General features: G+C 31.7%; 2 protein-coding genes across 2 annotated transcripts; one reads left to right on the top strand and one right to left on the bottom strand.

The window, feature by feature from the left end:
* Window positions 1–306: 306 nt before the first annotated feature.
* Window positions 307–3,243, bottom strand: LOTGIDRAFT_228589 (hypothetical protein). Its single transcript, XM_009057199.1, has 8 exons — window positions 3,135–3,243; window positions 2,734–2,800; window positions 2,178–2,231; window positions 1,930–1,962; window positions 1,470–1,587; window positions 1,161–1,264; window positions 760–948; window positions 307–579 (listed from the first exon to the last, which is right to left on the bottom strand). Exons 1-8 carry the CDS (start codon window positions 3,165–3,167, stop codon window positions 545–547), a joined length of 633 nt encoding a protein of 210 aa, XP_009055447.1. The 5' UTR covers window positions 3,168–3,243; the 3' UTR covers window positions 307–544.
* A 1,809-nt stretch (window positions 3,244–5,052) lies between these two features.
* Window positions 5,053–16,830, top strand: LOTGIDRAFT_209369 (hypothetical protein; the record flags this gene model as incomplete). Its single annotated transcript, XM_009057198.1, has 17 exons — window positions 5,053–5,212; window positions 5,410–5,522; window positions 6,382–6,512; window positions 6,647–6,825; window positions 7,261–7,422; window positions 7,726–7,826; window positions 8,652–8,766; window positions 9,045–9,160; window positions 9,729–9,860; window positions 10,606–10,696; window positions 10,951–11,071; window positions 11,371–11,530; window positions 11,746–11,859; window positions 12,235–12,366; window positions 15,080–15,316; window positions 15,620–15,817; window positions 16,603–16,830. Exons 3-17 carry the CDS (start codon window positions 6,409–6,411, stop codon window positions 16,828–16,830), a joined length of 2,190 nt encoding a protein of 729 aa, XP_009055446.1. The 5' UTR covers window positions 5,053–5,212; window positions 5,410–5,522; window positions 6,382–6,408.
* Between the last annotated feature and the right edge of the window lie 2,956 nt (window positions 16,831–19,786).

Genomic DNA, 19,786 nt, shown 5'->3' with positions numbered 1-19,786 from the left:
ATTTTGAAGTTAAAATAAAGCCCTGTAAATCCTCAAAATTCAACTCAGACCATCTGGAATCCATTGGATTGTGAGGGCCTCTGAGAGACACCTCATTTCCCCCCCATCACCTCCCAGGCATTTTCTAGATATGCCCCTGAGTGCACATCTAAGAAATTTAGTATCAAAGCATGCTTATTGCAATATAATTATATTACATGAGTTTTACTTATTAGAACTCCCGTGGGTTGCTTCATGATATACCAGAGTTGAATATTGGCAATAAGAATTCTTGGATATTTTGATCAGGTTTGAATAAAGGACTTTCAATACAAATACTTTAATTTAAAATCTCATACACATTACATTCTTCTAATAGTTGATCTATTTAAATACACAACTATTTTCATTCATAGAATTAACATACATCATGTTTTTCACAACTGGCTCATTCCTGAATCAAAATTCAAACCGTACAAACTTTCGTCTCCAATATTAGGACATGTTGATAGCCCATAGTTAGTAGTGGGGATCTTCTTTCACAAATGTTCAATTATAATGAATCTTAATCCATAACATCACCATATTTGTTTCTTTTAGCTGAAAATGTAAGATTTTATTGAGAATTTGAAGATATTCAGCCCAAGTTTGTTACTTGTCATAAGATCATTAAGAGTCATGAAAAGTGAACTGATGTGCTTCACCAATAGTAAGTCATGCATGGAAATGTAATTTTTATGAAAATCTGAAATTTTTTTATTTTTAAAATACATGTATTACCATCTCTTTTATCTATAAAGCTCTTTGGTGTTTGAGGTGATCTTGGTCCATCTTCATTATTCCACTGGTCATCCTGTGACTGATATCTAGGTGGTGGTTGTTGAGGCTGCAACTGGGCACGGTTTTTTGTTTCTTCATAAGTAATTTTTTTATTCCCGCCTTCAACAATTTCTTCATTTGTTAATTGGGCTAAATCAAGAAAAAAGTCATTTCTACTAAACAGGCAAGTTGAATATTGTAAATACAGGATGGTCTGTAATATTTATATTGTTGTTTATTTACTAGTATCTGTGAATTGTAAGTTATATTTATATATTCAACAATTAATATATATAGCTCTATTTGAATATTTTTTACAGAGTTACATGTATGTACAATCTAGAACTGGTTCACTGAGCTACCTTCTCCATGTCCTAATTCTTTTAAATATGATACTGGTTCTTCATCTTGTCTATCTTGGTGTACTCTTCTAGATTGACGTTGTTCTTCTACTAGATCTTGAGGACTGTAATACATATCAGTGTAATAAATAGTTAGCCTAAACATTTGCTAAACACACAGGTTAAAAATACACTCTGATCATTAATGATGAGTAAAATTGTTAAATGTTCAACCAGCAGAAGTTATGACAATTAAAAGTTGTTGATTACCAATAAACAATACAGGAATTGTTATCTTTGTACAGGATAGACGAGTTGTTTTTATCTTACCTGATTTTACCAGTGTACAATCGACTGAAGTCAGAAGTAGGAACTTTAGCTGCAAACTTTTTTCTACATGCTGGACCATAAGATGCCACTCCAACAAAAATTCCTATAATGGCTCCAACTAAAATTATAATTCTGATTACTCTGATATATATTTAATTCACACAATGTTGAACTGGGGAAAATCAGATAGGTAAAGGTAAAATAACACAACTTATTTATGTTAAATGAGTTACAATTACTCATTTCTGACTTCTAACTGCTAAAGTTAACAATTTCTTGATATAGGATAGTGGAAAACTTATTAGCATGTTTCCATGTTCTAATATAGGTAGGTCTAAAAATCAGATTCCCCACTCCAATGTGACACTGACCAGTGCATGATTTAATTCTAAGGTCATAAAAAGTTGGAATAAAATATAAAAATCATCTACATTTAAAATAAAAGATTTGAAAAACTTACATGAATAAGTTAAAAAGGGCCGTTTAATAAGTCCTGAAAATATAAGAGAAATATAAGCTTATATTTTATTGGTACTATGTGTCACAGAATGAAGATGGTATATTTTTTTAAGAATTCAGAATATAACAAAACTTGTTTGCTTTAATAAACACTCAAACATGTAAAATAATTCAAAATTTTAATCAAGGATACAGAAGAAAATACACAAATTGTATCAAAAATGATCCATGTACAAATATTCATCATACCTCTCTTATGCAATGCATAAGTACCAACAGAATTAATTGTCACCAAAGGAAGACCTAAAAAAACAACACATGGATTTGAACTTGAAGGGATTGTAAGGAGGTTTTCTAAATGTTTTAATGTGTAACACTTTACAGTCGGGCGTCTGACGTTCCTGGAATTCCACGAAAAATAAGTGTTTGATGATGTCACTAATTGCAAAATATGCTTTATCCTCATAAGGCCCTTAGTGATTAATGATGTCATCTGGCACTTAGTTTTAGTGGCATTGCAGGAACCACAGACGTATGATTGAAAATGGGAGTAAGGCAATACACATAAAAAATTCATAAAACCTCTTTACAATACCTTTAAAATTAAAGCTTATACAACATAAAATTAAAAATTGATGCAAATCACATAGCTATTAGCTTTTTAATAATTTATTCATTATGAATAATATTCATATTGACACATTTTGTGTGATTTTTTAATTAGACATAGAAATTGAACATTGTTATACAGAAATAAGACATAACTACTGAAAAGTTGAAGACAAATTTCATCAAAGATACTCACTTCGATAATAAAGTGATTCTTTATAACATTCCTTAATAAGAACTTTATCTTCTTTAGTCAATTCAATCTAAAATTTTCAAAAGAAAATCCTTTTGTAAATTAAGTAGGCCTACCAGTACTTTCTAAAACAAAAACCAACAAGGAAACCACCAGAAACTACTAGGCCCAGAAAACAACCCAAAAAAACATGAAACGGTTGAGAAATGAGCAAAAACATGACAATGAAACAACCTCAAACTATTTTGCAATAAATTACAAATATTTCTCTCAAGGGCATCAAAAACCCAAAGCCAAAAAAGGGTATCCTAATTCCTGTCACTGTTCACATACACAGAGCACAGACAGACAGATTGCATATTTTTCCTCGGTTTTATAAGCTTATATTTAATCGCCATATTTACCTTCAGTGTTTTAGCACTTTCAGCTTGCGCCATTGCATAAAAATAGAAGCAATATTCAAATTGTCACGTTTATTATAATGTAATTACTTCAATAGTTTACAAGACAGTTAGTCTGTGTATACTTTTACTTTTATGCAATGACCTTCAACTTTAAATGGAAACTTAGTATCTTCGTTTTATTATCTCTACCTGAATCAAATTCTGAATTGTGACCATGAAAAGCTTTGAAGATAAAAAATGACTTAGCCCAATGATGTTTTGAAATATAGTTGCATCTTTTTTAACGCTTCTACAAATTCTCATCAATAATTAAATGTATAAAATCTGGAAGGTTTATATAGGATTCATCTAAAACGAACTCAACCCAGTAAAATGGCAGTAGAAGAAAAATAATAATGTGAAGAAATAATGTCTGTTTGCTAAAAGGTAACTATCCCGCATTTACGGTATTGTAATCGAAAGATTACTGGCATTATTTTGGAAACTTGTTGATAAGCGTAACATAAGATATCAATAGATTTACTGCCATGCTGTGATATAGTCTACTCCCTGCTGGCACTGCATCTATCGCTCACGAGTCACTGACAGTGACAGAGCTTGCCACATCACAAAATACACCACAAAACACACCACACACCACACCACTTCCAGCTTTAAAGTGCAAGAGGCAAACTGCAGAGTAGGCTAGATATTAGATAAGACTTACTCTCTGACTACCGGTAGGCCCTAAACTGTTTTCTGAATTGAATTTTGACAATCATTTTCCTATGAATTGAAATACCAACTACAAAATATTAGTGAGAGTCTAAGATTTTCTTTGGGTTGATGAAAATGTTAACCACTGAAAAAAATATTAATTGTTAAAAAAGATTTTGCAGAGGGGAATTTTCAGTCTGAAAAGTGGGTCATTTACATGTGAATTTTCTGGGAGGGCAGTGTTTCAATTTTATATGTAAAATCACTGAACCTCATATTTCCGGTTGTCCATAATTCACAAATAAGACAAATGACATATGACTGAAAATTTAATTTGAATATTGATGAAATGAGAGAAAAAATTCAATTCAGAGCTCAATGTAGTCAGACAGTAATAGAAGAGGCCTAGATCTATTTGCTTTCCTAGCTGATAGAGTTTCAGCTGACTTAAAGAGGCTAGTCAAGAAGTCTGGAAACCAGTACCTATTAATTATCAAATGAGATCAAATTGGGTTTGACTTTGAGAAAAGATCTTCAATTTTCTAATCTTAATGATTGGAAATCAACAAATTTATTTATTTATCCTTATTATATGAATGAAATTATAGATAATAAGGAGTGATGGATTCTACTCCAGCATATTTGAAAGGAAGAGGAAGGGGTAGGGCAAGAGGTAGAGGTCACATAGCTGAAGATGTTTTATCAAAACCAAAACCAAAACCCGCAACATCCATGCCTGGTGGATTACAAAATTCATCGTCCTGTGCAAACAATTCTAATTTTCATGGTAACTTTTCTCATCTCATACATTTTTTTTTATGATAGCCCATAAGTTGATGTTGGTCTGTTGACTATTACAATGCTGTATGGTATTTATGATATATACTGTATATTTGGGTGTATAATGCCAAAATAATAATATTTTGAAACTGATTTATACATAGGTCAATTTTTAGTCAGATTGATATATCCCTAGCCCTGGATAATAAATTTTCAAATTATTAGCACAAGTTTCTATAATATCCAATCCACATGTTATTTATAAATATTGAAACATAGCTTGATGAAGATATTTAGGAGACATCCCATATTCGACTTTGATGTTTAAAAATGCATTTTCTGTTTAGATAGTCAAACACTTGGTTCCAAACCTGGAGATCAAACTCCCTATCAATTCTTTCTATTTATTTTCATTTTAGAAAATTGTAATAGTAATAATGATGCACAAGAACGATTTGAAGCCATCAGTAATAAACATAGAGCATCAGCTAGTAAATATTTGAAACAAGTAGAACTATCTGATGATGAAGATGAAGGAGAAGAAGAAGAATTAAAAGATAATATTATAGAATCTATATTCAAATCATATTCTAATTCTAATGGTATGTATGTGGAGAATATCAAAGGTTACCTATCTGTTGTGTTTCTGAAATTTTTCATATTGTTATTTTGTAAGATTTCAAACATGTAAATGTTCAAAGTTCCAATGTTTTTTTAATTCGTTAGATAAAACTCTGAGTAACAACATGCTTCAAGTTCTGTTTAAATATTTCTGCAATTTGAATTAAAATGTTTGTAGATAATGGAGAGAAAGAGTGGAAGCATAAAGCTCAAGATGATTTGATTCATTCATTCCGTTCTGCTACCTCAGCTTGTCTAGTTTGTATTGAAACTATTAGGAAAGAAGAAGCTGTAAGTTTTTGACTTCTTGAATATTATTTTGATCTAGTTTGATAGAACTTTACTAAAAAATTATTTTTTCTTTTCAGTAAACTGGTCCATCACTAAAATTATGATAGTTAAATTTTCATGAGTTGTAATCTAGATTGAATGACACTTAAAGATGGGTTCCCTTATTTTCATTTATGAAAATGAACATGCTAATACTTATATGAATAGAAAGTAGAGGTGTTCTAATGACTTGAAAAAATACCAGTTTATCTGACATACAGTTAATAATTAATTCATAATTAGCTAAATTAGAAGAGAATTACCAGCAGAATTCCAATGAGTGACCGATCAAGAAAGGTCAAAAAGTCTTTTTTTGTTTATCCAGACTGTACATACATTTATGATTGGTTATAACTCTTAATTATATGCAGTAAGAACATTATGGTATGATTAAGAATTCATGATAATATTCATTAGAAACAGCAATTAATCAAATAGTTTTCTTAATTTGACACTCAAAATTAAGGAAACCCATCTTTAACAGTACATACACACTCATATCTTCTAAAAACTTCAAGATTTCAAAATTTTCGAGTAATTCCTGGGAGCAGATGTGGATAAGTGAGTTAGATGCTTGCTAGCTATCATAAAAGTCAATTCAGATTTCTGTCAGTGACACAGAAAAAGCGTTTAGTTGTTTGAATAGGACTGTTAACTTAGGCTTCTTGTGCTACAGACTTTGCATGTTTAAGGTCTCAGTCGGAAATCATGAAAGTGTAGGCTAATACTGCTGTCCTGGATAAATTCTGCTACGCCCAAATACATGCTAAATATTGCATGAAATATTCATTTCATTTAATTTCTCATAATTTTTTGACAGATTTGGTGTTGTCGTGGATGTTCTGGAATGTTTCATATAACCTGTATACAGAAATGGGTGAAAGAAGGAGCATATCAGTTTAATTATAAATCAGATAATGATGTACCTACAGCTAACATTCCATGGTATTGGTATGTATTATGTTATAAGTGTGTAATTTTATTTTGCTTTATCCTATAAAGGAATCCTAAGTAAAATTAGATTAAAGACTGATAGATCTTACACTACTATGGATACTAATATTAACAAATATGTTACATTGCAGTCCAAAATGCCGTCATGAATATGAACAGAAAGATTGTCCAAGTAAATATTATTGTTTTTGTGGTAAAGTAGCGGATCCACCATTTGATCCCTGGTTAGTACCACATTCTTGTGGTCAGACATGTAATCGAAGACTAAAACCAGACTGTGGCCACACTTGTCTTCTACTCTGTCATCCAGGTAAGGATTCTGTGATCAAATATTGTTAGAGTTTTGTCCAGCATAATAATAGTGTATTAACTTATATTATGTAATTGAATATTTTTTCATAATAGATTAATACAACATGTAGCTTATACATATAAAGAACTAGCAGAGATTATTATATTGTTTTGTGCTTTTCATAATACAAATCTGACATCAAGTTCACCTACAATTAAAATTCAATCAAGTACTATCACCTAGTGAATTAAAGAATTGAGATGGAATTAGATATTATTGTTTAGTGTTTATCAGCAATAAGTTCACGTGATTGTACATTTGCTAGTAGTGTGGCACAAGAAGAACAGCACACAATATTGCTGCCCTTTCTAGAAAGACATTTTATTATGTCTGACGAGAGAAAACTGGCTTGAATAAGTGAAAAGCAGTTCTAATTTTCTGTCTTTGTTTAAGGTCCTTGTCCATCATGTCCTAAGACAATCAAATCAACATGTTATTGTGGTAAACAATCACCTCAGATGAAAAGATGTAGCAATAGATATTGGGCGTGTAGTTCTAAATGTGGTAAATTATTATCTTGTAATCAACATTCTTGTCAACAAATATGTCATGAGGGTAAGTAGTCTTCATAAAACAAACTTCAAAATCAAATATATGACCCTTCAAAAATTAGTATCTTAAAAGTTACTGTTTTTTTGTTTAACATCAACCGACTGTTTTCACTTGGAAGGCATTATTCAGACTGCTAGCTTTAGATTAAGCTTCATTGCAGTAATTACTTCAGTAGGTGTTCACTTGCTATCCCTTACAAAGGTTTCTCATATCTTTACACAAGGATTATAATATCTAAGGAAAAATTACAGAGAAATAGTGGTTTGGAATATTTCCTTATTTTACATTATTTTATTTCACATGTAGGTGAATGTGCACCATGTACTAAAACCAGTGAACAGTTTTGTCGGTGTGGTAGACATAGTGAAATAAGACCTTGTTCTAGTCCAGATTGGAAATGTAAAGAGGTAAGTTACTTTTTGAATTTTATTTGGGAAGCTACAAAAGTTTGTTATTGAAGGCCCAGGGTTTAATCCACATCTCTCTGTGGACTTATTTTGTCAGCACCCCTGTCTGTCCGTCCGTCAACATTTGCTTGTAAACGCTCTACAAACTAGATTTTTTGATGGAATCAAATGAAATTCGATATGTGTATATATAATGTTAGAAGCAGAGTTATTGCCCTTGCCCCAAAATCTTGAATATGCTATTACTCTCTTAGTTTTCAACCAATTTTGATGAAACTTAAAATGGATGTTATTGGATCTAAATCGAAAGGTTTAAGAAAGTTTAGTTTACTTCTGAATAAATTTAAGGCTTTTTCAAGATTTAGGCCTCTTACGTCAGTTTTGAGGAGTTATCGCCCTTTAACCTCTATACAGTTAGTGCTTCTATCAACATCATCTGCTTGTAAACGCTCTAAAAACTAGATTTTTTGATGGAATCAAATGAAATTTGGTATGTGTAGACATATTCATAAAACGAAGATCAAGTTTGAATTTGAGCTATTTTCGACTGTGAGAAGCAGAGTTATTGCCCTTTCCCCAAGATCTTTAATATTTTCCATCCGCATGCCGCGGTGGGTTTATATGGCTGTGGTCCACTATCTTTAAAGATTTAGTTGAATTGTAATTTGTCTTAATGAATAAGTTTGTATCGGATCAACAGTATAATATCAGCTCTCTGTGTCTCATATGAGTTGTCTATTTTTCAATAGCTATCTAGTTTATAACTCAATCACAATTAGGTAGAGAATGAATATTAATACATGTCAATATTGAATCTGATTTCAGGTGTGTAATAAAGTTTTGAACTGTAAAAACCATGTTTGTGAAAAGATTTGCCACAGTGGTGATTGTGGTAATTGTCCTAGATTAGGTCTCAGATCATGTCCTTGTGGCAAAACACGTAAGTACATGACGTTTGATTTGATTTCTGCACTGTCATTCGATTATGGGCCATTCTTTTTAAGGTAAAAAACTATGAACTATAGATACAATTGCCTGGTGAACAGGTGGATTTGAGAAATGGTAAAAAAGTATTTGTGATTCCATCTTATGAATTCCCTTATAGCATAGCCAACTAAACAGTCCTGATATGGTGATAAAGTCAGGAGTAGCCTGTGGTGTTCAGAAAATGATCATGATTATGACAATATTTTGAAACTAGAGAAAAATGTATTTCAGAATTTGAATTACCTTGTACAGAAGATATACCTCCATGTGGTGATACTTGTGAAAAATTACTGGCTTGTGGTCAACATAAATGTCTTGAGAGATGTCACACTGGACCTTGTACACCTGTAAGTTTCTTTTGTTATATCAAGATGGCTATTACTTGTGGCTATTGCAACCTCTTAACTATTAGTATTACTATCTAATGGACCTCAGTTTCTATTTCCCATATCGCCTTTCAGAATGAAAATTTGACGTCTGACTTGTTCAGTTGTAATTACAAAATGTACTTGATATTGTCAGTTTTGCTTGCATTGAAGAGTATTGATAATGAAATTGAATTGTTTCCTCATTGTTGCTGTCATTTTTGGACTGAAAAGTGTCACAGATAGCTGAGGTTAGACTCTAGTTGCTGGTTAAGCAAATGTTGATAAAATAACTCTCGAAATCAAGTAATATGAATTCATTTAATCTGTAAAGAGAAATGCCTCAAGTAGCAGTAAGAAAAACATCAAACCCAAACACTAGTGCTTACCATAAAAATCAGACTTTGATGTCACTGGAAAAGAGGCAAGACCGACCAACAAGTTTATAAAGGATTTGTGATTTAGAGTCTTGACTATCCAAGACTTCAGTCTGTATGAATGATCACAGAGTCTTAAATCTGTAATGAGAGAAAATATCTATATATTTTAGTGTCAACATATAACTGTTAAGAGATGCCGATGTGGTAGGAAACAAAAAGAAACGTTATGTAGTAAAGAATTTAACTGTGATTCTAAATGTAATAAACAGAAAAATTGTGGACGACATCAATGTAGGAAAAAGGTAGGTTCAATTGAAGAAAGAATTCCAAGTGCTAAATATTCAGATATGGTAAGTGTTTCTCTAGCATAATGCATTTAACTTAGCTCTCAGGTTGCCACAATTGCTTTTTCTGCATAGTTTGATCTAGATGGATATCTGCCTTATGTATTTAAATAAAATTTGATGCAGATATCAGCAGATAAAATAGTATTTTTATAATGGAACTTTGATTATAAGATTATATTAAGTGTAATTTGAATTGCACCATCAATATCTATTTTTTTATGCCTTTAACAAGAGTTCATATTATGTTTCTGTTACAATGTTCATCCTCATCATTTTTGGTATGTTTTTATACGCCTCTCTCTATGTGGACGTATATTGTCGCCCCACCAAAAGGTTTAAGAAAGTTTAGCTTACTTCTGATTAAATTTAATGCTTTTTCAAGATTTAGGCCTCTTACGTCAGTTTTGAGGAGTTATCGCCCTTTAACCTCTATACAGTAAGTGCTTCTATCAACATCATTTGCTTGTAAATGCTCTAAAAACTAGATTTTTTGATGGAATCAAATGAAATTTGGTATGTGTAGACATATTCCTAAAACGAAGATCAAGTTCGAATTTGAGCTATTTTCAACCGTAAGAAGCAGAGTTATTGCCCTTGCCCCAAAATCTTTAATATTTACCATTCTCATGCCGTGGTGGGCGTATATGGCTGTGGTCCACTATCTTTTTTTGAATTTGTTAATGAATGATATATTTTACAGTGCTGTAAAGGTAATTGTCCACCATGTGATCAGATTTGTGGTAAACCATTAGGTTGTAAAAATCATAAATGTGCCAGTCCTTGTCATAGTGGTAAGTTTAGTTCTTCGTACCGGCTTTAAGTCAATATCTCTAATAGATATATAAATTCAGAAAACCTCTTTCCTATTTCTTTAATGATGAATTTCATGGTACTTTGGTGATAGTGACTTCATGCAGTGGAATCTAGTGGAAGTTTGTGACTGAAAATTTGAATACTGCTAATCGATGCTATCAATGTTACTGATAAACAAAAATAGCTTAGAAAAACCTCTATACCATGTTTTAACATGTAATTTTATCATTAGGTCCATGTTATCCATGTCCACTAGCTGTTCATGTTTTCTGTTATTGTAAATGCACTAAAATAACAGTACCATGTGGAAAAGAAAAAAAAACCAGGAAACCTAAATGTCACCAGTTATGTAGGTAAGGTATTACAATTATAGATGTAGAAAGATAACTGGATTATCAATTGCTAGAGAAAGATGTGTAATGGATTTAAATCCCTTGTAAGTGAAGAAAAATATTAGCGCAATGTAAAAGTACAGATGTTCTCTCCTATTTATTTTAAGAAATTTAGTAAAGATTGTAGTTTATTTGACTTTGGTACCTTTGATAGATCAGTAATAGACAGTTGATTTCCTGCAATAACAAGACTCTGAACCTGAATTTTGGGTACATGGCCACAATTAACTACATTTATTCATCAATTTTATTTCTTTTAGAAAACCACCAACTTGTCATCATGAAGTTCAAAGTAAACATAGATGTCATTTTAATGAATGTCCACCATGCCGTCAAATTTGTGGATTAAAACTACCACATTGTCAACATGCATGTCCTTTATCTTGTCATGATGAGGTCAAGGTGAAAACCATAGAAAAGGTCAGAGTACTGAATTAGTTTAAATGATTGGCAGTTTTAGCTTAGAGGAGTGCTTTTTCACATCAATTGTTTTCTTTCTGTGAAGAAGTTGTTGGTTGGATATCTTTCTTTTTAGTTTTGTACCATTACCAGTTGGATCAAGTGAAACAACAATTTCTGTATTGTGCTAGGTCTGGTATTATAAGAAACATTAATGATAATTGATAATGTTGTAGACTGCAAGAATTGGACCTTGGGATCCTAAACCTAGAGAAGTTGTAGAAATAGTTCAGAAACCTTGTGCATCCTGTAAAGTGTTATTACCACAGTCCTGTCTTGGAAACCATGAGGTAAACGTTTTAAATACATGATATTTTGTCAAATTCGTTTAATCACTATTGCAATTGAGATACTTACTGGATATATTTGAGCTCAGTAACCTAAGGGCCTTAAGAAAAGAAACTGAAAATAGCATTTCTGAGAAACAACACAATTTTGCCCAAATTTATTATTGAATTTTTTGAGAAACTATTATAGGGTTGTTAAATTGACTATTTGTATTTGTTTGTCATGACTAAAAATTAGCCGCAAAGCACCAAAGTTACTGACAAGATGTTTAGAGGAGTATCTGAGGTTTGTTCTTGTGGAATTTTTAGGATCCATATAGAATAGTTGTTTATCATGTTAAATGTATAATGTTTTGTGTATAAATGTTTATATTGTAGATAAGTCAAGTAGAGTGTAGTAAACTTGGAGTATATAGCTGTCATCAACCGTGTGGTAGATTATTAGATTGTACTAACCATACCTGTACATTAACTTGTCATAATGTACTCTCACCTAAAGATAGTCTGTCAGTTAGTATATATTTTTATATATCTCATTTTAAGTCACTCTCTGTGGCTCAGTCATTGTCAAGTTCTTGATGTGAAATGTACACTTCTATTGTTTCTATGTAGAATATTCGTCTACAAAATTGTCCACAATGCCGTGGAGAAAATCTTATTACAATGCCACCATTAATTATATTCTTCATGTGGTTTTATCAGAGTTGATATTGTGGTATAATTTAAATGTTGAGTAACATGGAAAAGAATGTTTGAGATATCACTTTGTTTTTAGACTCCACACTATTTTATTGTGATCCAGTTTGTTATCATATTGTCAATTATTTCTCATTCTCTGTGTGTCAGTCATCGCGTTGGCTAATCTGGTTGTTTTACTACTCACACTTCTCTGTTTTCACCTTCTTGGTGCAGAGAGGTGTAACATCAATCCTATTGTCAAAAACTCGTAAATTGGCTCTAGAAGGCGCATTTTTGCATCGATTTTCTTCGGGTTTTCATTTTTAAAATCTGGCTGTAATTTCTGATCAGATAGCACTTGAAAAATTACGAAATTCGAAAATTTGTCGCAAACTTTTTACGATTGAATTTACAATTTTTTTGCAACTTTTTTGATTTTGCATCGATTGATCTGAAATTTAAAATGCAAAGAGACATCAATAAAGTCAATGATATGATACAGTCAGAGTTTTGACGTCACTTCCGGTTTTGAAGGTGGAATCAATTGAAAGTACAATCTACTTCCGGTGAAATAGGTCAACGGAATTTATGCAGGTCGTAAGTAAATGCTAATACAAAAAAACGAAGAATATAAAATCCAGACCGGAAATGATACTTTGGCCGCCATTTTGATTTCCCTGAAACTCTTCGATTTTTATTCAGCCAATTTGGCTAAACCGAATTTCAAAGTTTTGGTGTCAAATGAAAGAACATAAAAATTAAGAGAGATGGCAGGAAGCCGATTTTTGAATTTCGATTTTGCTTTTTTGCAATTTGCAATTGAATTTTTTCAATATTTGATGGTGTATATCTCGTGACATTGACCTTTGATGACCTTGACCTTAAGTAGGTCAAAAGTCATTGACCTTGGCTACCAGATGATACTTTGATATTTGACCTCCAACACCTACTTCCGGTTTTATAGCTGTCCGAAAACAGCCAAAATAGCAACTTTGGACTGCTCGTACAGGTGACCTAATTGACCTAGAGAGTTCATTTTTGCAGATTCTGAATGGTCTTTACGAACTTTTTCGAACGATATATCACAATGGATTGTAATGCAAAATTTGATTTTTTTATATTTTTTAATTTTTGGAAACCTTTAACTGATTTTGTGAATTTTTTGACATTAATATAACCCTATCTCACGAACCATTAAATATAGAGGCTTCAAACTTGGAACATAATTAAACATACCCCATATAAATGTATCCACCCAAAAAAAGTTGACGTGGGCGTGGCACATCCGGGTTAAATTTTCATTTTGTTTACATTTTGTTGTCTAGAAAAAAAATATATAGATTACAATTTTTTGGAAAATGCTTTTGCACACGCTTACCTCATTACTTAAGCTGAATTATATAAAAATCTCAGATGTTTCAGCTTTTTAGTTCAAAAAAAGGAACGGGTTTTAGGATTTTCAAAATTTTCAATTTTAGATTTTGACTGTTTTTGACCTTGATGATTGTATATCGCATTAACCAATAGATGTAAAGCCTTAAAAATAACGCATGTATATGTTATTATCAATATTTATAAAGTGAGTACAAAAAATTTGACGTGGGCATGGCACATCCGGGTTGAATTACTAATTGTTTACATTTTGGGGCTGGGGCATAACTTGCATAGGATGCGTTTGTTCAAAAAGAGACTTTGCACACAATTACCTCATCCTTTTGGCCAGTATGTATTAACAGCTCAGTTGTTTCAGCTTTATAGTTTCAAAAAAGGAACGGGTTTTAACATTTGGATATTTTCATTTTTTTGATTTTGACCTTTGTTGACTTTTGTTGACCTATATCTTTTGACCTCTATTATGTAGGAACTTGACATTTGGAACATAACGTAACATTTTGAATATTAATTAACCTATTCAAAAAAAATTGAGGTGGGCGTGGCACTTCCGGGTTAAATTACTCACTATTGACATTTTTGGCCAGGGGCATAACTCGCAAAGTATACATTTGTTCAAAATGGAACTTTGCACACAATTACCTCATATTTTGAGCCACTTTGTCTTAGAATTTCGGTTGTTTCCGCTTCATAGTTCAAAAAAAAGGAACAGGTTTTGGAAATTCAAAATTTTCAATTTTTGACCTTGACCTTTGTTGACCTTGACCTTTGTAGGATCAAACGTCATTGGCTATCTATTTATACTCTTATATTTGCTGTCCTATGTCAACTTCGGTTTTATAGTCTTTAGCAATTTGAAAATTTAATGGCGTATATCTCTTGATCTTGCCTTTTTTAGACCTTTTCCTTTACAAGATCAAAGGTCATTGACCTTGGCTATCTGCTGATACTTTTATTTGTGAGGTCTGACGTCTACTTCCGGTATTAGAATCTTCTAAAAAATGAAAATTTCTCAACTTTAGACTGTTCTTGCGCTTGACCTAATTATCGCCGATGGTTGATTTTTTTCGGGGTCTTTAGCAAATTGCTACATTTGCAAAGTCCCACTCTGTGCCACAAGTGGCTCTAGTTCATTATTGTTATCACATTACAGGCTGGAACAAACTGTCAATCATGTGATGAACTATGTATGAAAGAACGACCACCAGGTTGTAATCATTCCTGTCCTCTACCTTGTCATGCTGGTGACTGTCCTCCGTGTCAGTTTACTGTTAAAACCAGGTGTCACTGTAATTCTATAATAAAACAAATACCATGTTTAGAATGGGCGTCTGCTACACCAGAAACTAAAGCTACTCTCAAATCTTGTGGCGCTAGATGTCCTAAAGATGTAAGTTGATTCATATTTAGATGTTAATATTTGTCTAGTAGTATAGCTTTTAGCATAGGTCAACATGTTGCTTTTAGATTTTCTTTCCCGCTGTCAGTTATATACGTTAAACAGGCTAACATGAAGAAGAATCATGAAAAAGTTGTTTTAATATAGAACTTATTTGATGCAAATGTTTGTGAAATCATATGTTCCATAAAAGAAAAATTCGATAATTCGATGAGAGATCTAATCTCAGGCTATTAAAAGTTCAGTGATGTAGCTGTGATATGTTTATTTTAACAAGATTATTTGTATTTATAGATGGCCTGTGGTCACCGCTGTTTATCACCATGTCATAATGGAACCTGTCCTGAAGTTAAATGTCAACAACTTATCAAAGTAACATGTCGATGTAAACGATTAAGTAGACAAGCTATTTGTTTTGACCACCATGGTAAAAAGAAATATATAGATTGTGAAGCTGAATGTGAAAGAATTAAAGCTGAGAAAAAAGCTAAGGTGAAATACTATATCACTTATTTGAATTTGTTGATGATTAAATGGAAGCATCCTTTCTTTCTATCTGGGAAGTTTTATTTCCATCATTGGTCAAGATAGTGCCATTGAATTTACAACCTAGTTTCTCCCTGTCAGTGATGCAAATAGGAGAGCTTACAGAGGAGAAACATATAGTTCTTTGGATGAGACAATAAACCTAGGCTGTGTACTTCAGGCTGTACTCAATAGAAATCCCTTGTTTGAAATGTGAAAAGAATAGCCTCATGCTAATAAAATCTCATTGTACACTGTAGTGTTATGTTTCTTTGTTAATCTATAGCTTAATCTATACTTAAACCTTATCATAGATAAGATGAAACTCTACAATCCCTTGAAATCTCTCCTCTCTTCAACATGTGCTGAATCTTCAGTCCCAAAAAGTCATTATCATCTTTGATTTCTTTTGGCTAATTATGTTAAAGGGCATGGTTCGCTAATTTCTAGGATGATTTGGGTCCTGAATATATGTAAATATAAGTGCTAGAACTGCACGAAAATCACATAATCCCTTTAAATATACCTTGAACTAGGAATTTATTTTTCTATTTCTATATGCCTCTTCTGAATATGGAGAAGTATCAAGAAAAGATGAGTCTTTGTTTTAACTTTCAAATCCAGATAATTCTGGACACACATAGATGGAAGGCAGAACACTATTTAAATTACTGATTAGCTTAGCTAAAAAATCCTGTTTCTGAGACTAAGGTAGGATTGATCTTACAATGTCTTGTGATATATTGAAGGAGGATGAAGCAGAAAGATTAAAAAAAGAAGAACGGGAGAGAAAGGAAAGAGAAGAACTTGAAGCATTTGAGAGAAAGACAAAAGGTAGAAAAAGACGGCAACGTAAAGAATATGAAGAAGTTATAGAACCATCATGGTGTAGTAAACATGGTAAAACTGTTCTTGTAACTATTTCTCTTATATTAGGCATTTTATTGTTCTGTTATTTTGTCTACACGTGTATTGATTAACAGAACAAAATAAATGGAACAAAAGAAGTTTAGTTTGATTTAGAAATTTATGACAACGCTTTACTTCTCAGCATCCTTTTCAAGAGAGTTCACATTGCTCATAATGTTCTTTTGGTATGTTTATTCATTCATGGTTTTTGTATTAGTTATTGAGGAAAATATCTAAATTAAGTTTTGTGTTTAAACTTTGTCAGGAATTGATCAGTGGGAATAATACTTTTAAGGCCAATGACAATGATTATCCCATGGTTTATTGAAAGATTCACATTGTCATCCATTCACTTATATTTGATATGAGTGTCTAGAAAGCTGTAATTATTTACATTTGGAAATCAAAAAGGCCAGTTTCTTCAAAATTGAACTAATTGTGATCGCTATGGTTTCTGAAGCGCCTAAAGCCAATGCAAAAAAATTAAATACAAAAATAAGTGTTTGGAGAGTCAATTAATATCAAGATTTGAAGAATCATAGTCATTTGATAACTTGTTACAACTACATTTTAAATTTAAAGCAAGTGCCCCATCATATCACAGGAACACCTTAGTTAAATTTTCAAGAATAAGGCCAGGGGCTATCTTGGAAATGTTTGTATGTCTATCATAGAAAAAATCAAAATATCTAAATAGTCAACTGTATGATTGAAAGAATGAGTCAGTTATTATTTTCTCCACCATTGCTTGTATTTGTTGCTATTTCCATCTTCCATGTGACAATCCTAATCCCAAACTGTTTCTCCTTACGTGTCGTACATTTCAGTGATATGCTTTAGATAGTGAGTTATATGTTTATGCTCATTTTCACTTCAATAGTCAAGGTAAAAGTCAATAGCTTATACTGTTATAAATGTATCTTAATCAAATTTTTTGATAAATTTTTGCATATTGAATATCTCGGGTAGATATGTTCGTTTAGTTTTTCATGTCAATGGTTTGTATCACCAGCATGTCTTATTATATTCCTGATTTAATATAAAAACTAATTAAAATGGTATATATAGTTAGAATGATGCTGATAGCCAAAGTGTGAGATGTTTGCAAATGTCTAGCAGTATTTGTTATGGGGTTGTATAAATATTTATTATGGAAATAAAACAGACTGTTCATATTCTCAAATATCTTTGCTTCACTATATATTGCCTAACCTTTGTGTAAGCATGAAGTCAACAAGCATTATTGAAGTACAAATACATGTTGTATTATGGAATATTATATTGTTATTTGCATGAGTTAAAGTTTATTTTGTTTTGTTGTGGGGGGAAAATATTTTATTGTGATAATGGAAATGTGATAAAGTAAAAAGTTTCTGTAAATCTTAAATATATGAAATAAAAATCAGAAGGCCACCTGGTCCATTTTTGTATTCTATTTTCTGAATGGAAATTGATGATGATTGTACATGATGGATTACTCTCAGTCCTGTTAAGGTATTAATCTACATCAAGGGATGATTCATATCATAAACAGTGTTTTCTTTTCAGATTGAGGACACAAGTCCACTTGATTTATGTTTAATTCTGACCCAGATGTGCACAAATATAGTTGTTCTGCTACAGTAAACTATACATGCCAATTAAATACTGATTGTACCCGAAAACAAAGACTGCTTTTGTTCATTGACTATGCATAAAAAATTGTTGCTTGATTTTACATTTTGTTGACTTCCTTGGCTCTTAAAACTGAAGAAAGAAAATCCATATGAGAGCTAGTCATGTATAGCTTACAATATTGACTTGACATACAATTGAGTCTAATAGATATTTAATATTATTATTTCACTTTACTGAGATGAAACTTTTATTTACAAATTAAAATAACAATAACCGGTAACAATATCTTGATAATGTACATAATATAGTATAATTGAGAAACATTTAGTAATCAGATAATCACTACAAAACAGATTTAGTCATAAGATAAGGCAGCTTAAAGGTAAAGACTTCAAAAACTTATTAACATATTTTTTTTTAAGGAATATGAATTAACTGCCAATCTGACATATATATTCACACTCCATTATTTTGAAAAAAAACATATATATAATGTTTCCAGATAGAGCTAAATTTCCATATTAAATTTTCACTCGTATTCTGGTTAAAAGACAAGATAAAGTTATGCCTCCGGAAAATATTAATAAATTTCCATATATCTTAAGAATAAGAGATGAATTTCCATACTTCTCTAGATGAAGTTCCCATGTTTCCAGATGAATAGATGAATATTTATATGACTATTGAACAACAAATGAATATATTTATGACAAATTTCCCTTTATCTCAAACTCTCTCCCAGAATCTTATGTGTCTGAAGAAGAACAGACAAATATAAGTCAGCCCAGCATTCCTTGACTTGCCTAAAATTTATGACTAGCACCTTTGGTAAAAACGTTAAATTTGTATTTAACAGAAAATGGAAATCACTATGCATAGATGTATAATCATCACTTTTAATATCTTCAATGTCCATGAGTTTGTGTAGTTTATTTGAATGATGCAACAGTCTTTTTGTACAAATCTAACACCTTCTTTTGTACTGTATCATAATGTTGTAATACATGTTGTTCTGCCGGTTTATAGTATATTTTACAATATTTATCATCACTGTGAGTGTTACAGAAGTATTGTAAACCAATACAAGCTGCAAGGAGTAAAACTAACAGAGCCATCAACATTCCACAAAAATTAAATAACACGCCACCTTCTGTAAAGGAAAAACAATGTTATTGAATTAGAATACTTGAATGATAGAGCAAAAAAATTCAGGCAGACAGGATTGGTACATGGTTGAAAGAAAATGAAGTTTCAAATAATTTCAGATATGTGAGATCGCTATTTTATAGATGAGCAATTTTGAAAATTCACAAATTCAGTATTCATTTCAAAGGAACAGCGTCTCTGAAAACTCAAGTTGAGATAGCTTGATACCTTTAATGTAGTTTTCTAATGAACAAGTAACAGACA

Source organism: Lottia gigantea (genome assembly GCF_000327385.1).
Source record: "Lottia gigantea unplaced genomic scaffold LOTGIsca_3, whole genome shotgun sequence".
Taxonomy (NCBI): domain Eukaryota; kingdom Metazoa; phylum Mollusca; class Gastropoda; family Lottiidae; genus Lottia; species Lottia gigantea.
Note: the sequence above shows the minus strand (reverse complement) of the source record. Positions and strands in the feature narration are given on the sequence as shown.